General features: G+C 39.7%; 1 protein-coding gene across 2 annotated transcripts in view; it reads right to left on the bottom strand.

Moving 5' to 3' along the window:
• Nucleotides 1-20,468, bottom strand: part of pof1b (POF1B actin binding protein) — a 45,500-nt gene that overhangs the window by 23,050 nt on the left and 1,982 nt on the right. For both annotated transcript variants that reach the window (XM_042009397.1, XM_042009398.1), the window contains exon 2: nt 16,370-16,453. In XM_042009397.1, coding sequence (XP_041865331.1) covers nt 16,370-16,453 — 84 coding nt within the window. The remainder of the gene's footprint in view (nt 1-16,369; nt 16,454-20,468) is intronic.

The raw sequence follows: 20,468 nt of genomic DNA, 5'->3' as shown, positions 1-20,468 counted from the left end.
TCACCAGGCTGAAAAGAAAACCAAACTCAACAAACAAACCTGGACAATATTTTTTCTTTCTTTATTTATTAAAGCTGATGAGTTTTACAAGAAAAAATTTAATTTTTACTCTGTAAAGAGAAACTGCTGCTAAAAGTTGTCCACTTGTTCAGTGACTGTAAACCAAAAGTTACAGCTGTTTCTTCACATAGCAACACTTTTAAAGGAAAAGGACATTTTGCGTACAACAATGCGATTAATCACAGAAATTTCACGTGATTAATCACAACTAAAAACTTTAATTGATGCACTTTGAAATACAAAATAAAAATAAATTATAACATTTATTTTAAGATATATTACAAAATTATATTGTATCTAAAATTATAAAACTTAATTAAAAAAGGTATTAAAATGATCCAAACTGCAGCTACAGATGAAACAACCTGAACACACCTGTTACATCTGTACAACACGATCAGATCGAACACACAGCTGATTCTCTGACCCTAAAGCCTGCTGGATGTGTGTGTGTGTGTGTGTTATACACACAGAAAGTACCTTACTGATAGTCTGATGTAACATGGCTCTCTAAGTGGAAGGTTGTTTTGTACTAATCTGGTGTTTCAGCCTCCTTACAAACCACCATGTGATCCATTTTAGTTCAACATGTTGGTTTTCTCACTGACGAACAAACTGAGACAACCTGAGAAAATATTCGTGTCACGCCTTCTTAAATATCCTTGTTGTGGCTGAACAGAGCAGTTCTTCCACATTCCACATGAGTTTGAGGGAAGATGAGAAACCAGAAATTCCCAGCAGGTGAATTTTACACTGTTGTGCCACTAAAACCTGCAGAAAACCTGGTTTCTTTCTGCTGAATGTGTGTCTGTCTGTGGATGTAACAGTGGGACAAAAAATATTGATTTGAGCATAACTGGATTTTTACACAGTAGATGGGGGACTGCACCATAACTGGACAGGTGTCATGTGACTAATTAACTGGTAACTTTGAGAATGAGGAAAAAATTCAACTGATGTGGAGTTTTACATTCCTGAGGTTCACATTATAATCATTAATCATGCAGCAGAAGACAGAACTGAGCAGCAATGTCATGATTTCACATTCCAGTGTTGCTCTGATTAAACACATAAACACACCAGTTCCACAGAAGAAGAACCCACGCATTACAGAGGCCTTAAATGTGGGAGGTCCTGACGAGTGGATGGTGGAAAAAGAGGAGCTGCAGAAAAAGAGAGCAAGCTGAGAGCTGTCATCTTCTCAGCAGCTGAACATAGAAAGTTTATGGAGATGTATGAGGACTTTAAAAGTGTCACCAGAAGAAAAGGTAATACAGCCGTGATTAATAAAGCGAGGGAAGCGGCATGGCAAACAATTGCTGACAGACTAAATGTCCAAGTTATACAAGTTTTATGCCATTGTCAGTTGTTAGATGCTGATTTTACTGTCCTTATTTATTTCTGGTCTCCTCTTGTCTCTATATAAGATGTTCTGGCCCTGCTCAGTTTATTAAATAACCCAATAATCAATATGCATCATTATATTTTGTGAATATATTATTGTGTGTGTGTGTGCGTGTGTGTGGACAAATGGATGAAAAATGTGCCCAACTGGACTAAAATGTTCATAATGATACATGAAGGTTAGAACTACTAATGCCTCATCCTGAACTCAGAGATGAGATGATTATTAAACTTTTATATCCTCTTTGTGACTTTACATTCCTATAAAAATGAGCTGTGCTGATTGGTCGGCAGCACCTGCCCTGTTGGAGCTGACCAATCACAGCAGACAACATTTTATCAACCTTTATAATAATAGTTCTACTTGTGCAGCTCTGATAGAAAAGTCTCACTTTAAAAGCTTCATGCACTTTAGATGTTTGTGAGGTTTTTATCTTGCCGACAGTAAATGATTAACAGTGAATGAAAGCAGAGTTTCTTTTTTATCCACCATGACTCACACACCTGTAAAAGTTTCTTCAGAATCAGCTCTCAGAGGCTGAATCAGGACACTGAACAACACGTGTCTCTGACAGGCTGTAAAGACTTCAGGAGAAACGGTGTAAAACCAGCAGCTCAAAGGTCACGCAAACACATGCAAAGATCCACACTTCTGTCATACAAGCAGGATGAGCTACATGCATGTGTGACGGCGTGAACATGGAGGTGGGTGTGTCTGCAGGGTGTGTGTCTGCTACGTTCCAGTCGTTCTCACACAGAAAGAGAGAGTGAAGATGAACGGCAGATATGAAGCAGCCCATTATCTCATCACACTGACAGTGTGTGCTTTTAACCTTCAGCTTTAAAACTACCCGAGATAAAAGTCAGATGGCTGTTTTATATTTTCATTTTTTATTCAGAGCTAAATTTCATCACTCTGACAGGGTGTATTGTTCAGTCCTTAACAATTCCCAAGAAGTTTTCTCTGTCTAGAAACCACATTAATTTTATGTAGAATGTATTTTTAATTGCAGATAAAAAGTATAAAGCATGTTAGAGAATTTGTTCAGCATTTAAAATTATTATTTGTACCAGATTTCCAGGCTGTAATATAGATTCCACTGGAAAAAGTGTGTCCAAATGCTTTCTCCTTAAAGTCCCTGAACAACAGTGTAAAGATCTGTTTAAACATAACAGAGAGATGTGTGTTCACTCAGGCAACCCCATCACATTCTGGCTGATGAGATTGTGATGATGCCTTCTAACTAAAGTTGTCTTGAAACTTTTGACTGGTACTTTACATGCAAAACAAAATTATAAAACTTTTTCCAAGTTTAAAAAAAGCAGCAAATATTTTGGCTCTAGTATTTATTAACTAGGTTAGTAAATGTGAGTGAAATTTCTCATTTTGAACTGACTGATGACAGAAAGAAGAGTTAAAGGCTGAATAATTGGGATTTTTTCCTTAAAAATCATTTTAAATGTTCTCATTTGTTGCGAGGGATAAAATGAAGCTTTCCTATAAACAATGTCTTTGTTAAGTTTTTCTTCTTCAAAATAAGAGTTCAGTGCCAGAATAACTTTGTGTTGCTCTTTCCAGCTTCCTGGTTCCTTATCCAATCATATGCGACTCCCCACGGTTGCCTAACAACAAGGCAGCGTTTGGTATTTTATGTTGGCAAAAGAGCAACAGCGTGCAGGTATGGAAGCTAGTAAAAGAAGCAGAAATAGTTTCAGAAAAACCTAAAAAGCCTCGGCATCCTGCTAAAAAAGCAAACGACTAAAAACGGAATAAAACGAGGATCAATATTGGAGAATCTTTTGAAACGTGGAGAAGTCTGATCTGGCAAAGTTTCTCCTCGACAGGTATGCACCTGAATTTTGCTTAAATTAAACAAAAAGTTTATCTTGATTTACAAAGATTTTAGTCCAATTTATTTCTCGGCACTCATTAAATTAATGTGTGTGACTGTATGGACGTATTAGTGGAGTAAATTGGTGGCCTGTTAGTTTACAACAATAAATGTAATCATGTTTGGGCCAAGTAATTACTGTGTTTGTCCTTATAAACTTATGAAATTACTATCAAATTAATTTATTAAGTGAGACTAAGTAAAAACTGCTGCTGTGTGGCATTTGTTGATTAATGTAGCTTTTGTTTACACTCCATTTTATGCTAACATAAATTAGTGCGTAAAATTAGCGCTAGCATTTCAAAGCATAGTAACTTACTGTGTGTGTGAATCAGCTTCACTCCTCATCATGATGTTTGCTGGTGCTATGTTCTCCTTCCTTCATAGACTGTATAAAAGAACCGTCCTCTCACAAACCAGCAACCTATGCGAAACTCTCCGAGGGAGGAAGAACGCTCTCCGTGTTTTTCTCTTTCGACTGCAGTTCTGATTTGAACCACTAGGTGTCAGTGCTACTTATTTTGCCTTTAATGTTCAGCATGTGGTCTGACCTGAATGAAACTTCATCCTCATCACATTTCAGATTTTCTGAGTCTGTTAGTGCAGATATTGGTCTAACTCCAAGCCATTGTTTCCTATTTTTGGCAAATGTAAAAATTGCATGTAGAAGCTCAACCCTTCAGCATCAACATAATTTTGTTGACGGGGAACACAGTCAACATGCAGACATAGTGTTTCCAGGACAGCCGCAGCTGTCAGATTATGAGACTAAAATGATGTAAAATGAATGTGTGAATAGATATAGCAGCATAAAGGCCAACCAGAAGAAGAAAGCAGAATTTATTACTAACAGAACTTTGTAGAAATAACACACAGATCAACAGTGACCAAACCTTTTCTCATCTGCATCATTCTCTCAAGTCTTGGCTTTCAGGAGAAAAAATATTGGCATTGAAACAAACACACAACAGAAACTATTTACATATTTTCACTTTTTCCTAATTTACAGTTATTTATGCTCCTATTTACCTGCTGTCCTCATTAAACCAACTTCAACTCAGCTGGTTTATGGCACCACCGTGCATTAAAACATCTTTATTCCAGCCACAGTGGAGCATTACTTTTGTTCTTTTCAGGCAGACTGCTGCTGATTGGACATTATTGTTTAAGCCATCTCAGTGGTAGAAAGTCTGACATTAACTGGCTTTATAGTAATTTTCCAGTCAAAACAGTGCTAGCAACATAGTAGTCATAGTGATCTTGTTGTTTTATCATGAAATGTGAAAAATAATGGTGTTATCATGGATCACCTAATCGGGGATTTACCTTATAGTCTCTGAATAAACACTACATTTTGCAACAATGGATGGTAAATCTCTTGGATGGGATACAAATGCCTGGAAAACATCCATAAATAACATAAAGGATAAGCTAGTCATCACAATTAACCCCAGAGAGTTAAACTTTGGCCTTCCTTAAAAACTGCTGATGATATAAGCGATAATGTTTGGGGGCATCGGAGACCTAGAGGAGTTTAAACAGTTAATCCACAAACTGATAACACAAATAAATAAGTGAATTAAATAAAATACAAAAACAAGACACATCAGTTAAGTTACTATCTGGCATACATATAATCGAGTGAATCTGAAACTGATGGAGATGGCAAGCGTGTCATCATATCTTCTGGACCAAAACATTAGAAGGTAAATCTGACATGATGGAGGTGCTTGATGGAGCCGTTTCACGGCATATTTCAGCATAATTATGTCAGTTAGAGTTTATCCCAGTTTGGTTTCTGGTTGCAGTAAACTGCAGATGCTGCATTACAGGGAGGATACCAGCTCCCTGATAACAGAGTGTGTTTGAAGCTGACTGATATTAAACAGTGACTCAGCAGAAACAACTGGTGTATGTAGAGTAAAGGTGGATTTCTACCTCGGCTGCTGCAGTTTGAAGTTTCTCTGCTGCACCGTCGGTTGAATTTTTATTAGTTCATGTTTTGAACATGTTGGACCAGCTTTTATTGAAGTTACTGAAATGTAGAAAGAAACTAAAATTAATTTAAAAAAGGAAAAAAATACCCAAAGTAACGTATCCATTATTTATCCACTCCTCGTTCATACCTGGTGATGGTAAGCTACAGTTGCCCTGGGGCACACTGACGAAAACATGGCATCCGATCCAAACATTCATCCACATTCCCCCCACTCGCCTTGTCGACAAACGAAAGTGCAGACACACTAAGCTAAACAATGTCATCATTTTGTGAAACATGTGGAAGTAACTTTTTCTGTTGGTACTTACTGTCCAGGAGAAGAGCTAGCTTCGAGTCAAATATTAGCCTCTTTAGCTGTCGCTGTGCTTTCCTCTTTGAAAACACAAGGCCAACGTTAATCCAGGTTATGCTCCTTTCCCTATCCGACAACTTCTTTGCCAACGACCATTTATTTATTTATTTTTTTTTGAAGTAATGTTGGTTCCTGGTCTTCTGGTCAATGTTTTGTTCCGCTCTCCGCTATTTTTCTTTATAAATATGCACTGCCTGCTCGCTGGCTGAAGCCTTTTATAGGGAGGGAAGACCGAGGGCATCAGGAATAGGGAGGAGGCGGCGATTCACATGAACGTACATGAACGCCTGGCCGGACCGGCTTGTAAACACGAGACTGGAGAGCAACACTCGTCATGCTATACTAGATGATATAGATAGATGATATTACACCTCTAGTTCTTCTTATAGCCATTTTTTAATTCCTCCTATCTAGAAATGATGAATTTCCTTTCATTGCCCCTTTAAGGACCATTAAAACTCGACGCAGAAGACGGATATGCAGACTTATGGGCATTTTTGTACGTCTTCTGCGTAGGCCTGTCGCGATAAGCAATAAGTCAATTAATTGAACGGTAGAAAAATATGAGCGCGATAAGTTCGCCGGCCGCGATAATTTTTATTTGTCCCCCCCTTACTTTACCATACACTGTGTATGACAATAAGTTTCACTATGGAGTATTTCGACTGAACGCTCTGGTTTCTTGCATAGTGATCTCTCTAGTGTCATATTTGACGGCAGCATGTTGCAGCACGAGACCGTGGTGAAGCACCTGTGCGAGCCGGTAAGCTGCATTTGTTTTGCAGGGCTGCCAACACGCATTGGCCGTGAGACTCGCGCATTTAAGTGTCTTCTCACGCTCTTGCGCTAATCCTCTCATGCTGAATTATGTAAATAAGTCGAATGGAGAAATAATAGCTGCAAGCACCTCCTCATTTATTGTTTCACTGCTCCCCACATGTAAGCAGAACACACACGTAGCCTACAACATCAGTACAAAGCCCCCACTTCCTGGTCTACCGTAATAACCCCTGTAATGCGCAGGCACATATACATAGGCCTATATACTGCCGTAGGTATTATTATGGCACTGTCATTATATTATTATTAGGGATGCACCGATATGAAAATTTTGGCCGATACCGATATCCGATATTAATATTGTTGTTATGGCCGATAACCGATATTTACCAATGTCGATATATGTATTTTGTTTTAAAAGCTTTAAGATTATCAAATTCTGTACAAAGTGAAAATAAAGCAAACATTAGGGGTGTTAGCTTCCCACCATTGTTTGTGAAGTTCTGGATGGCAGTTTTTCAGATGACATATCAAATTTGTGGTGCTATATGAGTTGACACGGCATCCTCCTCGCATTACTTCGACTTTGCAGATATTGCATACTGCTTTTTGAGTACCTTCTTTTTACATCGTGAAAAATTACCACACAGCTGAAATTGCTTCAGTTACATCCCACAATGTAGTGCTGCATCGCTGTCACATGTCCAAACATGGCTGCATGGCCAAACCTTCCAACACACGTCCACAATCAGCAATTATACAAAAATAAATATCGGCTGTTAATATCGGCCCAGTTTTGCTTATCGGACCGATACCGATATGTTAAAAAATGGCTAACATCGGCCGATACCGATATTAATGCCGATATATCGTGCATCCCTAATTATTATATTAGTTGAAATGGTCTCAAAATGACAACATTATCGCTTTGCACAATATTATCATTCATCGCGATAATATCTGAGAAAATTTATCGTACAGCAAAATTTGTTATCGTGACAGGCCTACTTCTGCGTTGGTTATGCGCATAATTTAGTCCATTTTCAGGGAGCTTAGCTACCCATCGCTTGACACATAAGACGGAGCAATACCACCGGAAATCGCTTGGGCAGTGTTGAGCTAACACGCAACCAGCGAAAGGAACAAAGCAGAGAAGAAGAAGAGGAACAGGAAGAAGATGTCGCAGAACCGCCAAATAAAAAGCACCCGAAGAAGAAGAGGCGGACGAAGAAGAAGTTAAGAGAAACTTCTGCTTCTTTGTGGTTTTCTACTTTTATTGGTGCTTTTGGACGGCTGTAAACAACTTTATAGCGGTGCACTACCGCCACCAACTGGGGTCAAAATGCAGATGTGAACTCTGAACTTGGCACTGCCCACTTGTGGATGAACTGACTTATTACCCATGGAAACATAAAAGACGCACGGAAGTATGAGGGTGGCGATGTATGACGAAACTGTTCTGTCTGTATCTGTCACTTCAGTTAACTGCAGAGTGAAAGCAAACCAAACCAAAGCAAAGGAAGGTGAAGTATTCCTCTGAATTCTTCGCCCAGCCCAACAGATTCCCCTGGACTATCCTGGTCTGAATGCATCCTGAAACAGCAGTGGGTTCACAGGCTATTCACAGGAGAAATCGTGAAACGTCTTCAAGGAAAAATCCCAGACCAGATGACTGGACCCAGCCTAGTCAGATATGTTAATTTAAATATTTTAAATAAAAATTTCTAAAAATAAAAGAAAACAATCATTTCAAACTTATAATCTCGGGGAGATTAGCTCATCTTGCTCCTGCCTGATGTGATGAGACTTCAGGTGTTCTTCCATAAATGAAAACAACAACCCATTTCAAGCTTTCTCTCTGAAGGCCATGAAAAGCGCTTTCCCCAAAGACCAGAGGAAATTCAATACACAACCTCACCTCCTCAGTGTGTGTGCTGATGTAGGTCAGTATGTGACTCAGCAACAGTAGTCTGTTGTTAGAGAGAGGGCTCAGCTTACCACACAGCCTCTCTGTGCAGAAGCTACTCCCTGCCAGAGGATGAAGACACGTTTCAGTCTTTACTTTCTAAACTTCAACTTAAAAACTTCAATTTGTGCTTCTTTAGAGCATTTTCTCAAAAAGAAACTTCCATTTCCTTTATTCACCTTCTTTTTCCACAGCGTCACTGCTTTACTTTCAATTCTTCTGCAGGATGTTGGGACAGAAAAATGATCTTCCAGACATTTTCATTATGTTCGGATGCTGTTTAATGCCATATCTGTACCCAGCCAATGATTTTATACAAGAACTGACCCAGTATCTGTACTTTACAGCTGTCCTGAGGTCGGAGACCAGATGGGAGCTGTTTGTCTACCTACAGCACTGCTGAGGTCAACTTTCCAGGAATCACACAGGTGTGTCTGCAGGAATCAGCCTGAAGCGGCACAAACACATAACCACGATTTACAGTGACAGTTTTAATGGATTTTATTCAACAGAACCTGGCAAGTTCAACTAAGACTGTATTCTGTAATATAGAATAACCTGGATGTGACCTGAGGGTTGCCATGGCAACAGCGTTCCCTTGTAAATCATAGTATTTAAGAGGTAAAGTGCTGTGTGAGAAAACAAGTGGTTCACATATCAAGTAGCAGCAACTCTGTACAGTCTTGTGTTAAATCAAACTTTATTTATAAATTGCTTTTCATGCCGAACACAAAGTACTTTACATGTTAAAAAAAAGCAATTATTGCATATTAAAAATAAAACAAGCCTTTACACACCAAAATAGATAACACAGCAAAAAAAAACTCATTAAAGTCTCTTTCACACAAAGTTGCACGCACACACATGCATACACACAAACAAAGCAGTTGCCCCCCCCACCTCCCACATTCTGCACAAACATGACTCCCTCATTTCTGTCTCTAAACTGAATGTAGGTATAAAATATTAAAAGTAATAAAACATCTGGCTTGATGCTGCTGTGAGGAAACAATATCAGGGTATTAAAGTATATGTAGGAAGGGTCTTTACTCTCTCCAGGCAGGAGTCTCAGCTCTGCTCATCAAACCAACATATTGAGAAGTTGGCTTTTTTTCATGAAAACAATCCTGTGAGGTGGCATAATTACTCAGGAGTAAAGGTCACCTTCAATTCTGATTCATCTCCCAAACCTCTGGTTCAACTTTGTTAATAAATGGCTCAAAATCCCAGTTAGTTATTTAGTTTAGCTTCTCTGTTCACAAAACCAATAAAACCCAAAGCCTTCATTGTTAGCTAACCTACCGATCTGGTCATCCAACTTCTCACCATACAGCCCTGCAATGCACATCTGCATTTCAGCAATAGGTAGTCCTGGAAGTCCTGGAAGTCAGATTTCTTTTAACCAATTTAACTTTTTAATTTTTATTTTTACCACATTTTGCATGAATAATCTTCACATTTTGCTCAACAATGCAGTACGACTGTAAGAAATGTCTGAAAAATGTTCTTCTGGTCAACCATGCTACTGTCCACATGTTCATCTGCCTTCTTTTTCACAGCCACAAACCAAACGATCTACCAGCTGCAGATAAACAAGTAGAACGGCAGAGAAAAAATAAAATCGGATTCCACTATGAGGCCATAACTCATCGTTCCCCAGCAGCTTCACCGGTGTTAATGTGGGTGTTTATTAGCAACAGACTGAGGAGAAAGAGGGAAAGAAGGGATGCAGATGTGTTACAGCTGAATACAATGTGTGTTTACAGAATGAAGAGAAGATTAAACATGAACCCAAACACGGATCTGAGAAGGAATCTGATCCGTTAAACGGGATGAGCTGCAAACCAAACATGAAAGACTGGACAGTGAGTCTCTAAATTTGTGCTGGAATCCATAAAAATTCATTTAAAGCAGTGATCAGTTTAATTTTTCACCATCTGATTAAAGCAGATCAAAGTCTGCTGATTTTCACCAGCAATGTGGCAGATTTACATCCGCCTTCCTGTTTAGGGTTCCAGCCTGACCACAATGTGATGCCTCACTTCCACATCCCATAATTTTGCCTGAATACTTCACATACTCTGCAGAGGTGAGAACGGCCTCTTAGAAAGCTGCTGAATCATTGACTCTCAGACTGTCCCACATCATCCTGGAGTCCTTGAATTCTACCAGCGTGGACAAACTGAGCGCAGCTGATGAAGACAAGCAGGTTGGAAGTCTGAAAGGATCCTCATCATCAGTCAAGTTTCATCACATTTTAACCGACACATCTGCCACCAGAGAGTCAGATTATTAGCTAAAATGATTCCAGGATGATCGTCTGACTTCAGCTTGTTCACCTAATTCACTACAGGTTACCGTTTACTTTCTCCATAATATTTTTATTTGTTTTATTTAACCTTTGTTTTATCATGCAGATACTAGAGATCAATGATCTCTTATGTGCACGGCCTGGTCAACATGGCTGCATAAACACAAAGAGGTTGGTCTCATTATTGTTCATCATTGCTCCACATGACTGTAAACACAACATTTCTGTTGTGCACAAATTCATAAAACATGCCAGTACAGTAAATTCCTACTTTAAAGTCCCACTCCTGAACTTTGGCAGATTTTCTCACTTTACCGCCCCCTAACGACAGGTAATGCAGCATCCATCTTCCTCCTGTCTCTGCTCTGAGATCTCTCCAGCCAGTAAACGACATTGAGATGTTGACTGTTGTCTTATCTCTTGCTCTGTCCAGGCTGGAAAACAAATTAGTGAAGTGTGGTTTCTCACCATCAGGATGCTACAACCTCTGCAGGAATGTACAAGATAAATGTCAGTGTGACATTAAAACCAGTCAAAAAGAGTTATAAGCTCAGAAAGTTACATAGTGGTACTTAAATATTAGTATCCGTCAAAAGTCACGGCAACAGTGGACAAATATGTATTCATCCCCTCTTTATCCTCTTTCTTCAGTTTAGTATGCCATGTTTTCTCTCTTGTACAGCTACAACGGTCTGTACTTACAAAGAACTGTTAGTCTTTCTGATTGTCAGTGTTTACAACAAAGCGCATTCACCCATACAGCACTTCTTAGTAATTATCTATGTAGGCCCTCACTGTGAGCTGTAACAACTTTCATGTATAAGTACAGACATGTTTCATCTCTATCCTCCTAAAGCTGAGTTTTCTTCCCATAAATTCAGTTTTTACTGTGTAAAATCCTCATTTTACTGCACCAAGATCCAAAATCAAACTTTTCTGTCAGCTCATAAATAATCCAGCATACAGGTGTGTGTACAGGTGTGTCTGCAGCCTGTCCCAACCTGCAGATGGCTGACTGTGTGAGTGCTACAGTCACACTTTGTTGTGTTTAATAAGTGGAAGAGTTAAAGTTCTGAGTGAGTTAAATGAGGTTAATAATGTAACTGAAGCTGACAAACTGTTTAACACATTTTCTCCTGCCGCAGAAATTCTTCATGAAACCACTGGTGAGGAAAAAAATCCATAAAGCTCCAGTTGTCTTTCTGTCATTTATCATGCTACAGCAGGTAAACAGGTTCAACAGAGTATGAGAGTCTGCAGAAGCGGTTTTCCATTGATTCATCCTCCAAGAGTGTTTTTACCCTAATCAAAGTCTTGGCCCACACCCCTCTCGGCCAAACCCTGCCAGCGCTGAGCATGTGGACAGTGCATGCATGAAAACAGTTTGAAGTTGTCTAAACCAGCTCTCACCTCAAAAAGACTGCAGCTGGAGTCAGACTATAGCCTAAACTAACCTTCACCTGGAGTCAGACTGGGTTCTACACAGTCTTCATAAACAGAAGAAACTTAACCTGAGAATTTATTTGAATCAGTGTATTAATATGAAGATAAATGTAAATGAAAGTGATCAGAATATAAGTTTCCCTAACGTTACTTTGATGTCTCCTCTGCAGTTTGGAGAAATATGTATCAGATTAATGTTTCCCAAACATATAAAAACAATAATCTGTCTTCGTTGTGATGCCTGACAAAGTCAGTGGATTCAGCTTTTCAGAGACTGGTTTCGTGGTCACACCTTCCATTTAGCCATCAGTCATCCTCAGATTTAGTCCGTCCTGTTGGTTTTGGAAGGTTTTTTTTTCTGCCATAGGACCGTGAATGAGGGCTGTGTTCAAACTGTGACGACTTGTTGGATCTATACCACTGTTCTAGTGTTGTTTTAAGGTCTTACTGTACAAACCTACCTGAAGGTAAGACTGAAGCTGTGAAACTGGCTAAACCCATGATGAGAGGCCAAAATATACACAAAAACCTGTCCCGTGAAAACACAGTGGAGTTAAGTCATGTTAAATTTTTGTTTTGTTTTTTTGGCATTTGTTTAGTTTTTCTTCTGTCATCCAGCTTCTGATTCTTGGCATTCAGTCCAACACGAGGCTTCCATGGTTGATGTGACATTCAATCCGTTTCATTTCTGGACTTGTTCAGTTTGCATTTCCTTACACTCTCTGTTCCCTCCCAGTTTTATAAGACTGGTGTATCATAATTAATCCATTAATCAGTGTTATCACCAGTTTCTCTCAAGGTCAGGAGGTGAGGCCTTCTTCACATTTATCCTTATCCACTAGATCCCCTGAGTGCTATCGCTTATATCATCAGCAGTTTCTCAGGAACAGTAGTGTGTAACTCTGTGGGGTGAATTGTGATGAAGAGCTTTAGGTGATCTACAGAAGTTTTCCAGGAATTTATATCCTGTTCAGGAGGTTTACAATCCAGCCAAAAAATTAAGTGTTTATTCAGAAAATCAATATAGTAAATCCACAATGAATGATCCATGATAACACCATTACTTTTCACATTTTCATCATAAACAAAAAAGGAAACTATCACTACTATGTTGCTAAGAGACCTCTATTTAGACCTGGACATGATGATGAAGCCACTTCCACCAATCAGAGAGCTTAGATTGACGGTAACGTCCAATCAGGAGCAGCCAAAGATCAACCAGTGAGCAGAAAGTTCTATGTGTGTCTGAAAAGAAGAAAAATAATGCTCCTCTATGGCTGGAATAAAGCCAAGAAGATGTTTCTGATGCACGGTGGTGCGAAAAAGCAGCTGAGATGAAGTTAGTTTTGTGAGGACAGCAGGTAAATAGTAGCATAAATAACTGCAAATGAGGAAAAAGTGTAAATATGTAAATAGTTTCTGGTGTGTGTTCTTGTAAATTCTGTTTTCTTGCTGTGGTTGGTCTTTATGCTGCTATATCTATCGATACATTCATTTTACATCATTTTAGCCTCATAATCTGACAACTGAGGCCATCCTGAATGTTGACTGGGAATAAGAGGGTTTAACTTCTACATGTATTTTTTACATAAAAAACTAAATAAAAATAGCAAAAAATGGCTTGGAGCTTTATGGGTTAAACCCTCAAGCTTTTGCCTCACACATGAATCCAACACGATGGATTCTGAACTCATTTCCCTCCTACACATACACACACATTTCAGCACTCCAACCCACTGGAGGTTTTTATTACAGACAGATGTCGGGAGTCAACAGACATTCTGAGTCAAAAATAGTCAATAATAAACAGCAACAACTCCGGCTCTGGAAAAGCTCTCATAACTGTAAGAATTAAAGCAGCACAGGACTCACAAACACTCCTTTCCTGTTTCCTAAGAAAACACAAAGAGGTGGCTCAGTCTCCTCGACAACCACCTTCATCTGACTTTGACGTCACTGAACAATAAAATCTTCTACAGACTTCCTTGGTTAGGTCAAGGACAGCCGATAAGTGGGTCAGAACCTACAGACGACAGCCATGATTACATACCAATTGAAACATAGTTATAATTGGTATGTAATCACTTTACTACAATCACTTTTTTATTCTCTAAAAATGAACCTTTTACATCTACTTGCTGCACGACCACATACACGGCAGCTGCCGTATTTGTGCCACCATTTTTAGTACGTTGTCCCTGAATGGACAAACAGCTTCATGTATGAAGCTTTAAAGGGACATTGTGAAACATTTTCTGTTGTTTAGAAATAAATCACAGACTGAAATACATTCCTGGACCTCAATCAACACCAAAGGTTAATTACTTCTAAGGCAGAGAATATACTAATGTGTTCACATCGACAACCGGCTAAGTCACGAGTAAATTTGTTCTCATACTTTGTGTACTAGGATTTTTACCAGAAGATTCCACCAGGGGTCGCATTGAAGAACTCAGACCAGATAGAGTTGCTAAGTTTTTGTTGGATGGAAACTAAACAACTGACATGGGGACAATGGAGGAGGTTAGAGTTGGGTTCAATTTGCGATCACAGAAGAAGAAAGTACAGTAGTTGTAATATAGATGGTATGTAAGGATCTGAAACCAAACACACTGTGTGTAACCCTAACCAAGTCGACCCTGTGACCTTAGATCTGGTTAAACTGGTCCCTATACTGCCCCTACTGGTTACTCACAGACTGCAGTTTGCAAACATGTAGCTTTAAAGTAGTACTACTGAATGTTGGTAGATTTTCTCAGCGCGTCCCCCCCCCAACAGTGGTTAAGCCATCATCCTTTATCATCCCGTTTCTGTTCTGAGATCTCACCAGCCAATAATAGTCAGTCTGATGTTGATTCTTGTCTTATCTCTTGCTCTGTCACTTTCTATTTTTTTCCCCTCTTTTCCTTTAATGCCAGTGTGCTGATATCCAGTTGTTGGTGTGTGAGGTGGTGCCATAAAGCAAAAATCAGCTGCAACGGGATGATTTGGGCTGGAACATGAACTAATGAAGTGTGTATTCTCAGCCTCGGGAGGCCGCGGGGCAACAGCTACTCCTGGAATGTGCAGAATGAATGTTGGTGTAACATCAAAACGAGTTTTCCTTAATGAGTTTTAAAGCTGGAAAGGTGGTGGTGGTGGTTGGGATAAGAGGAGAAATTAGTTTTGGGATGTAAATAATTAAAACAATGACAACAAAGCAGCATTCTGCATTCTGTTCAGGTGCTTCTTTCTCGTACAGTACATGACACCATCATGTAACTCTCTCCATGTGAACGCAGCGCGGACGTTATCAGGTGTCAAACGGCAGAGACGTGCCATAAATCACAGAACCTCCCTGTTGTTACAACAGTTAAAAACATGACGCTAAGGTCAAAAGAATGCCCCCACCTACGCTGCGATGGACACACCTCAGACTAACGCTCAACCTGTGCGGTTTGTTTCTAACAGTGTGATCAACAAAGTTCAGCTGTAAGCTTTTAGCAGCAGGGTGGAGCTGCACGCTGCCCCCAAGCTGCCCCCAAGCTCCACAAAAAACTTCGAGCCTCTCCTGCTTTGCTGCAATAATTTCACACACCAGCGTGTTCCCATGCTGAGGCTTAATGCTAATGGGTGTGTCTCTTCCAAACTGGCTGACTCCAAACCACCTCTGTCCTTCTGCAAAATGAACTTCTGCAGTTTTGGGCTTCACTTCCTGTTTGATTAGGTTAGAAATCACAGAACCAAAAGCTCCTAGCCTTCTTTTTTGCATGAATTTAACCTTTTTAGTGGTTTGGCATAGTTTTGGTGCCTCTGTGGCTCCTGCTGTTGATGCAACTCTTTCAGTTTCTCTCTGTTTCCATCACTTTCAGATGAAAGCAGCTACAACTTGTCATAACAAGTTTCCCTGCAACGCTATGATGTGTTCAGCTGAGGTCATTAACGTTAAGTAGCTGTCCGTGAAGTTTCAACTTGTAGCTGTGCTGCTATGTTTGTGGGTGCTGCAACTACTGCGTCAGTCTTTGAATGTTTTATCATTACAAAATCTAATAGTAAGAGAAAACTTTTAGCAAAAAGATGGAAAAAGACTGTTGTTCATTTTCCAGTCATCAGAGCTTCTCTGCTGAGCTGAGTGTTCAGTATCGCGTGTACTGGTTGCTTGAGTATGTGTGTGTTTTCTTGCCTCCTCTTCCTCGACACTGAGTGCAGGACTCTTGACGGGACTGGACGACTGGCTGAACACTGAGGACGACTTCCCACTGATGCTCTAAAAAATCCAACAGCAGAGGGAGAGAGGAAAGAAGAGGGAGTCAGAAACCAGCGCTCCAGACATCACACATCTGTCTGGTTTATTTCAGGATAAATTTTTAAACTTTACTTATTCTATTCAACCTGTATTTAACCAGGAAGTCCCTCAAGACTATCATCTCTTTCAAGGGAGACCTGGTCCAGAAGGCATGTTAGAGCAGTCAACACACATGAAACACAGCAAACAATCAAACTAAACAGATGCAAAACCAATAAAATCATCTTAACAGCAGCATTTATAGACTCTAGTTAAATTAGTTCCTAATAAAACTTTGAATTGACCAAAAAGAGACTGAGCTTTAAGGAGGAAATTCCTGGAGGGAATTCCAGGACAATGGTGCAAAATATAAACATGCAAATCTTCCGAGTTTAGTCATGTTTTCTTATTTTAAGTAGCAGCAGTCTGGATGAAGGCCCATTAGAAAAGTTCCTAATTGGTATAAAGTTTTTAAATATAACAGAAGTTGATCCAGGATAGTTCTGTAGATGAAAAATTAAACAGTGATGTTTTATTCTGAGGGTCAGTGAAGGCCAGGAGACTGGATTATAAAGAAAATGATGATGTGTGATAGGTAAGAAATTTGAGATAAAACTCATGATGAACAGAGTCAGATGATGAAGCATGCATTTAAATAGTGTCACCAAAGTCTACAACACTTAAAATGTTGTCTATATAAGCCTTTTCCCACTTAAAACAACTTATTTTGATAATAAAAACCAAGTATAATTCTTAGTTTTTCTATCAGGTGCTTGATATTCAGAAGAAAGAAGCTTACTGTCCAGCCAGATGCCCAACTATTCAAACATGAAACCTTTTCAATGTCATCTCCAGATAAGGTAAAACAGAGGATGTGAGCTGAGCGTGAGACTTAGAAAAGACCATGAAATTGTTTTTTTTATTGTTTGTTTGTTTTGCATGGAGATCCGGATTGAGGTCACACAGAAACTGATTAAATGCACTCTGTAGGTAATCAATAGCCACACTAAGGCAGGAAGCGACTAAGTCCAGCTGTCCTTAAAAGAAAAATTGGAATTTCAAAGTTCTTTCAGAGAAACACTTTCTTACATAAATCCTCCCAAATGGAGAAACACGATCAGAACGGTGGCCAGAAACTGAAGGAAACATGACCTGAGAGGACAAAAAAAGTTCATAACGACCTACAAGGTTTAATAAACTCCTTTTGGACTTCGTGTAACTCTGCAGATGCTTCACTTGAAGAAAAGGCTGCAACATGCAGACAATAATCGAGTCATGGTCCAATCAGGTGGAACGATGGGAGTGTTTATACAGTCAGGATTTGTCACCTTGACTCAGTCAGACAAGGCGTGGCAGTTTCTTTATCAAATTTTATACGAGCAGAATGAACATGACTTAGTAAATGAACAGGTCGACAAGCTAAAAGCCAAACAGACTCAATGTAAATCAAATTAGGAAGCATGTTTCTGAAAGACGAAGAAGATGAGGGAAAAGCAGAAATCATTCAAATGTTTTACAGCCCATAAATGAAACCTTGTCTAAACTGCTGTGGGAACAGAGGCGGATGCATCCAGCAGGAACGGTTCCACGGGGCCAAACCCTGCCAGGTTCGGAGCTGAATTGCTGCCATGTTAACAGGTGAGAAACTGTGAGGCCTGCAGCACAGCTTGGATCAGTCACTGGAGGTTCACAGTATCTTCACCACATCAGACTTTGGCAGAGACCGTCTGTGGAGACGTTAACCAACTGGCAACAGGCCAATCTGACAGGAGTTCCTCCAGACTGATGAATATCAGATCAGATATCTGTCTCTTTATAAACATCCCCAGTGGAAATAGGATTTGAGCTTCTCCTCATACTGAACCATGGTACACGACCAGGTTCGGAGATTTTCTGGAAGAGTTCTTTATCTAACATGACCACAGAGATGTCTCTGTCTTGGACTGAAACGTAAACTTCCAGCAGCTGGAAAACATGTGTGTGTTTAAAAACAATGTTTCTCGTAGAAGCAGCTGAATCAGGCAGAAGAAGCATGCCTCATGTTTCAAGGTCAAGTTCAAGTCGTTTTATTGTCCCCAAAGGGAAACTATGACTGCAGACAGGTCCTACAGATATTACAACATCAAACAATGAATCCACTCACATGCACCAAACATACCGATCTGATAAAATCACCAGTAGAAAACACTGATTTAAATAAATACCAATAAAATGAAATAAAAGAAAGAAAAACATGCACAAAACGATGGCGACTTAAGCTTTAAGTTAGAGACGAGAACTTCCACACCCAACACGTAGGAAAGCTGCCATCATTTCATCAAGACTGCAAACCCACGGTAAATAAATTAAACCTGTTCAACTGCTTGTTAACACAAATATCTAATCATCCAATCACATAACAGCAACTACATGCGTCTAGTCATGTAAACGGGGTGAAGACGACTTGCTGAAGTTTAAACTGAGCATCAGGATGAGGAAGAAAGGAGATTTAAGTGACTTTGAACGTAGCATGGTTGTTGAGTATTTACTGGGATTTTCCTCACAACCATCTTCTAGGTTTCCAGAGAATGGTCTGAAAAAAAAACATATCCAGTGAGCAGCAGTTGTCTGGTCCAGAATGTCTTGTCTTGTCAGAGGTCAGAGGAGAATGGGCAGACTGGTTGGAGATGACAGAAAGGTAACTGGAAGTCTAATAAGCACTGGTTCCAACCAAGGTCTGCAGAACAGCATCTCTGGACACACATACCACACCGGGTGCCTCCTGTCAGCTGAGAACATTTGTTATTTGTTGGTTTTACGGATTGTTGGTGAAGGACAAGAATAGTCTCAGCAGAAATGTCAAAATATGCTCCAAGATCATAGGAGTCCAGATGACTGACCATAGCTCTCTGTATAAAAAGAATCATCCAGAAGGCCAGAGAGATTATGACTTCGTCCTAAACCACAAATTCTGTTTGGCAGCAAGTAGACATAGCAGGCATTGGATTTATTGTTTTATTTATTCTCCATGGCGACCAGTATGTTCACTGCTTATGTGGTCATTGATTGCCACTGACAGTACCTGAATGTTTATGTTTGTGATTTTTTTTATGTTACTCCTCTGGTAGACTGTAAACTGAATTGCCCTTGGGGGATAATTAAAGTTGTTTGAACTGAACTGAACTGAACTGAATGAAGAACAGGAAACTGAGGCTACAATTTACACAGACTCACCAACACTGGACAATAGAAGATGGAGAAACGTTGCTGGTCTGATGAGTCTCCATTTCAGCTCCACATTCAGATGCTAGGCTCAGAATTTGGTGGAAACATCATGAAAACATGGATCCATCCTGCCTTGGATCAACACTTCAGGCTGCTGCTGGTGTAATGGTGGGGGATATTTTCTTGTCACACTTTGAGCCTCTTAGTACCAACATGGTCTGGTTTAACCACCACAGCCTACATGAGTATTGTTGCTGACCATGTCCATCCTTTATGACCACAGAGTAACATCTTCTGATGCTGCTTCCAGCAGAATAATGCACCATGTCAGAGCAAGACACCGAGCTCCAAATTGCTCCTGATGGGTCGTGGTCGAGCGCCTTGCATGGCAGCTTCCGCCATCAGTGTGTGAATGTGTGTGTATATGGGTGAATGTGACATATATTGTAAAGCTATATATATACAGACCAGTTACCATTTACTCAATGTTTCCAACACCTTGTTGAATCTATCACACCAAGAAATCTGATCATCTATACATTTATTTATTTAAAAGTCATATTTATTATTTTCAAAGCATTCTCGATTCTGTGTGTTTACACATCTGAGGTTAAAAACAGCAGATCAGATTACACTGAAAACATGCATCAAATTTCTACAAAGCAGCAGAAACTGAACTTTATTGATTCTATTTACTGCAACATTTTTAAAAAGGCTCATTTAATCCTAACGGCAAAGCATTCTTCATTCCACGTTCAAATTCATGGCACAAAAAGAGAAAACATAGTGATCT

This window comes from Melanotaenia boesemani, chromosome 15 (genome assembly GCF_017639745.1).
Source record: "Melanotaenia boesemani isolate fMelBoe1 chromosome 15, fMelBoe1.pri, whole genome shotgun sequence".
In the NCBI taxonomy this organism is placed as follows: Eukaryota; Metazoa; Chordata; class Actinopteri; order Atheriniformes; family Melanotaeniidae; genus Melanotaenia; species Melanotaenia boesemani.
This window is presented reverse-complemented; position numbering and strand designations above follow the sequence as displayed.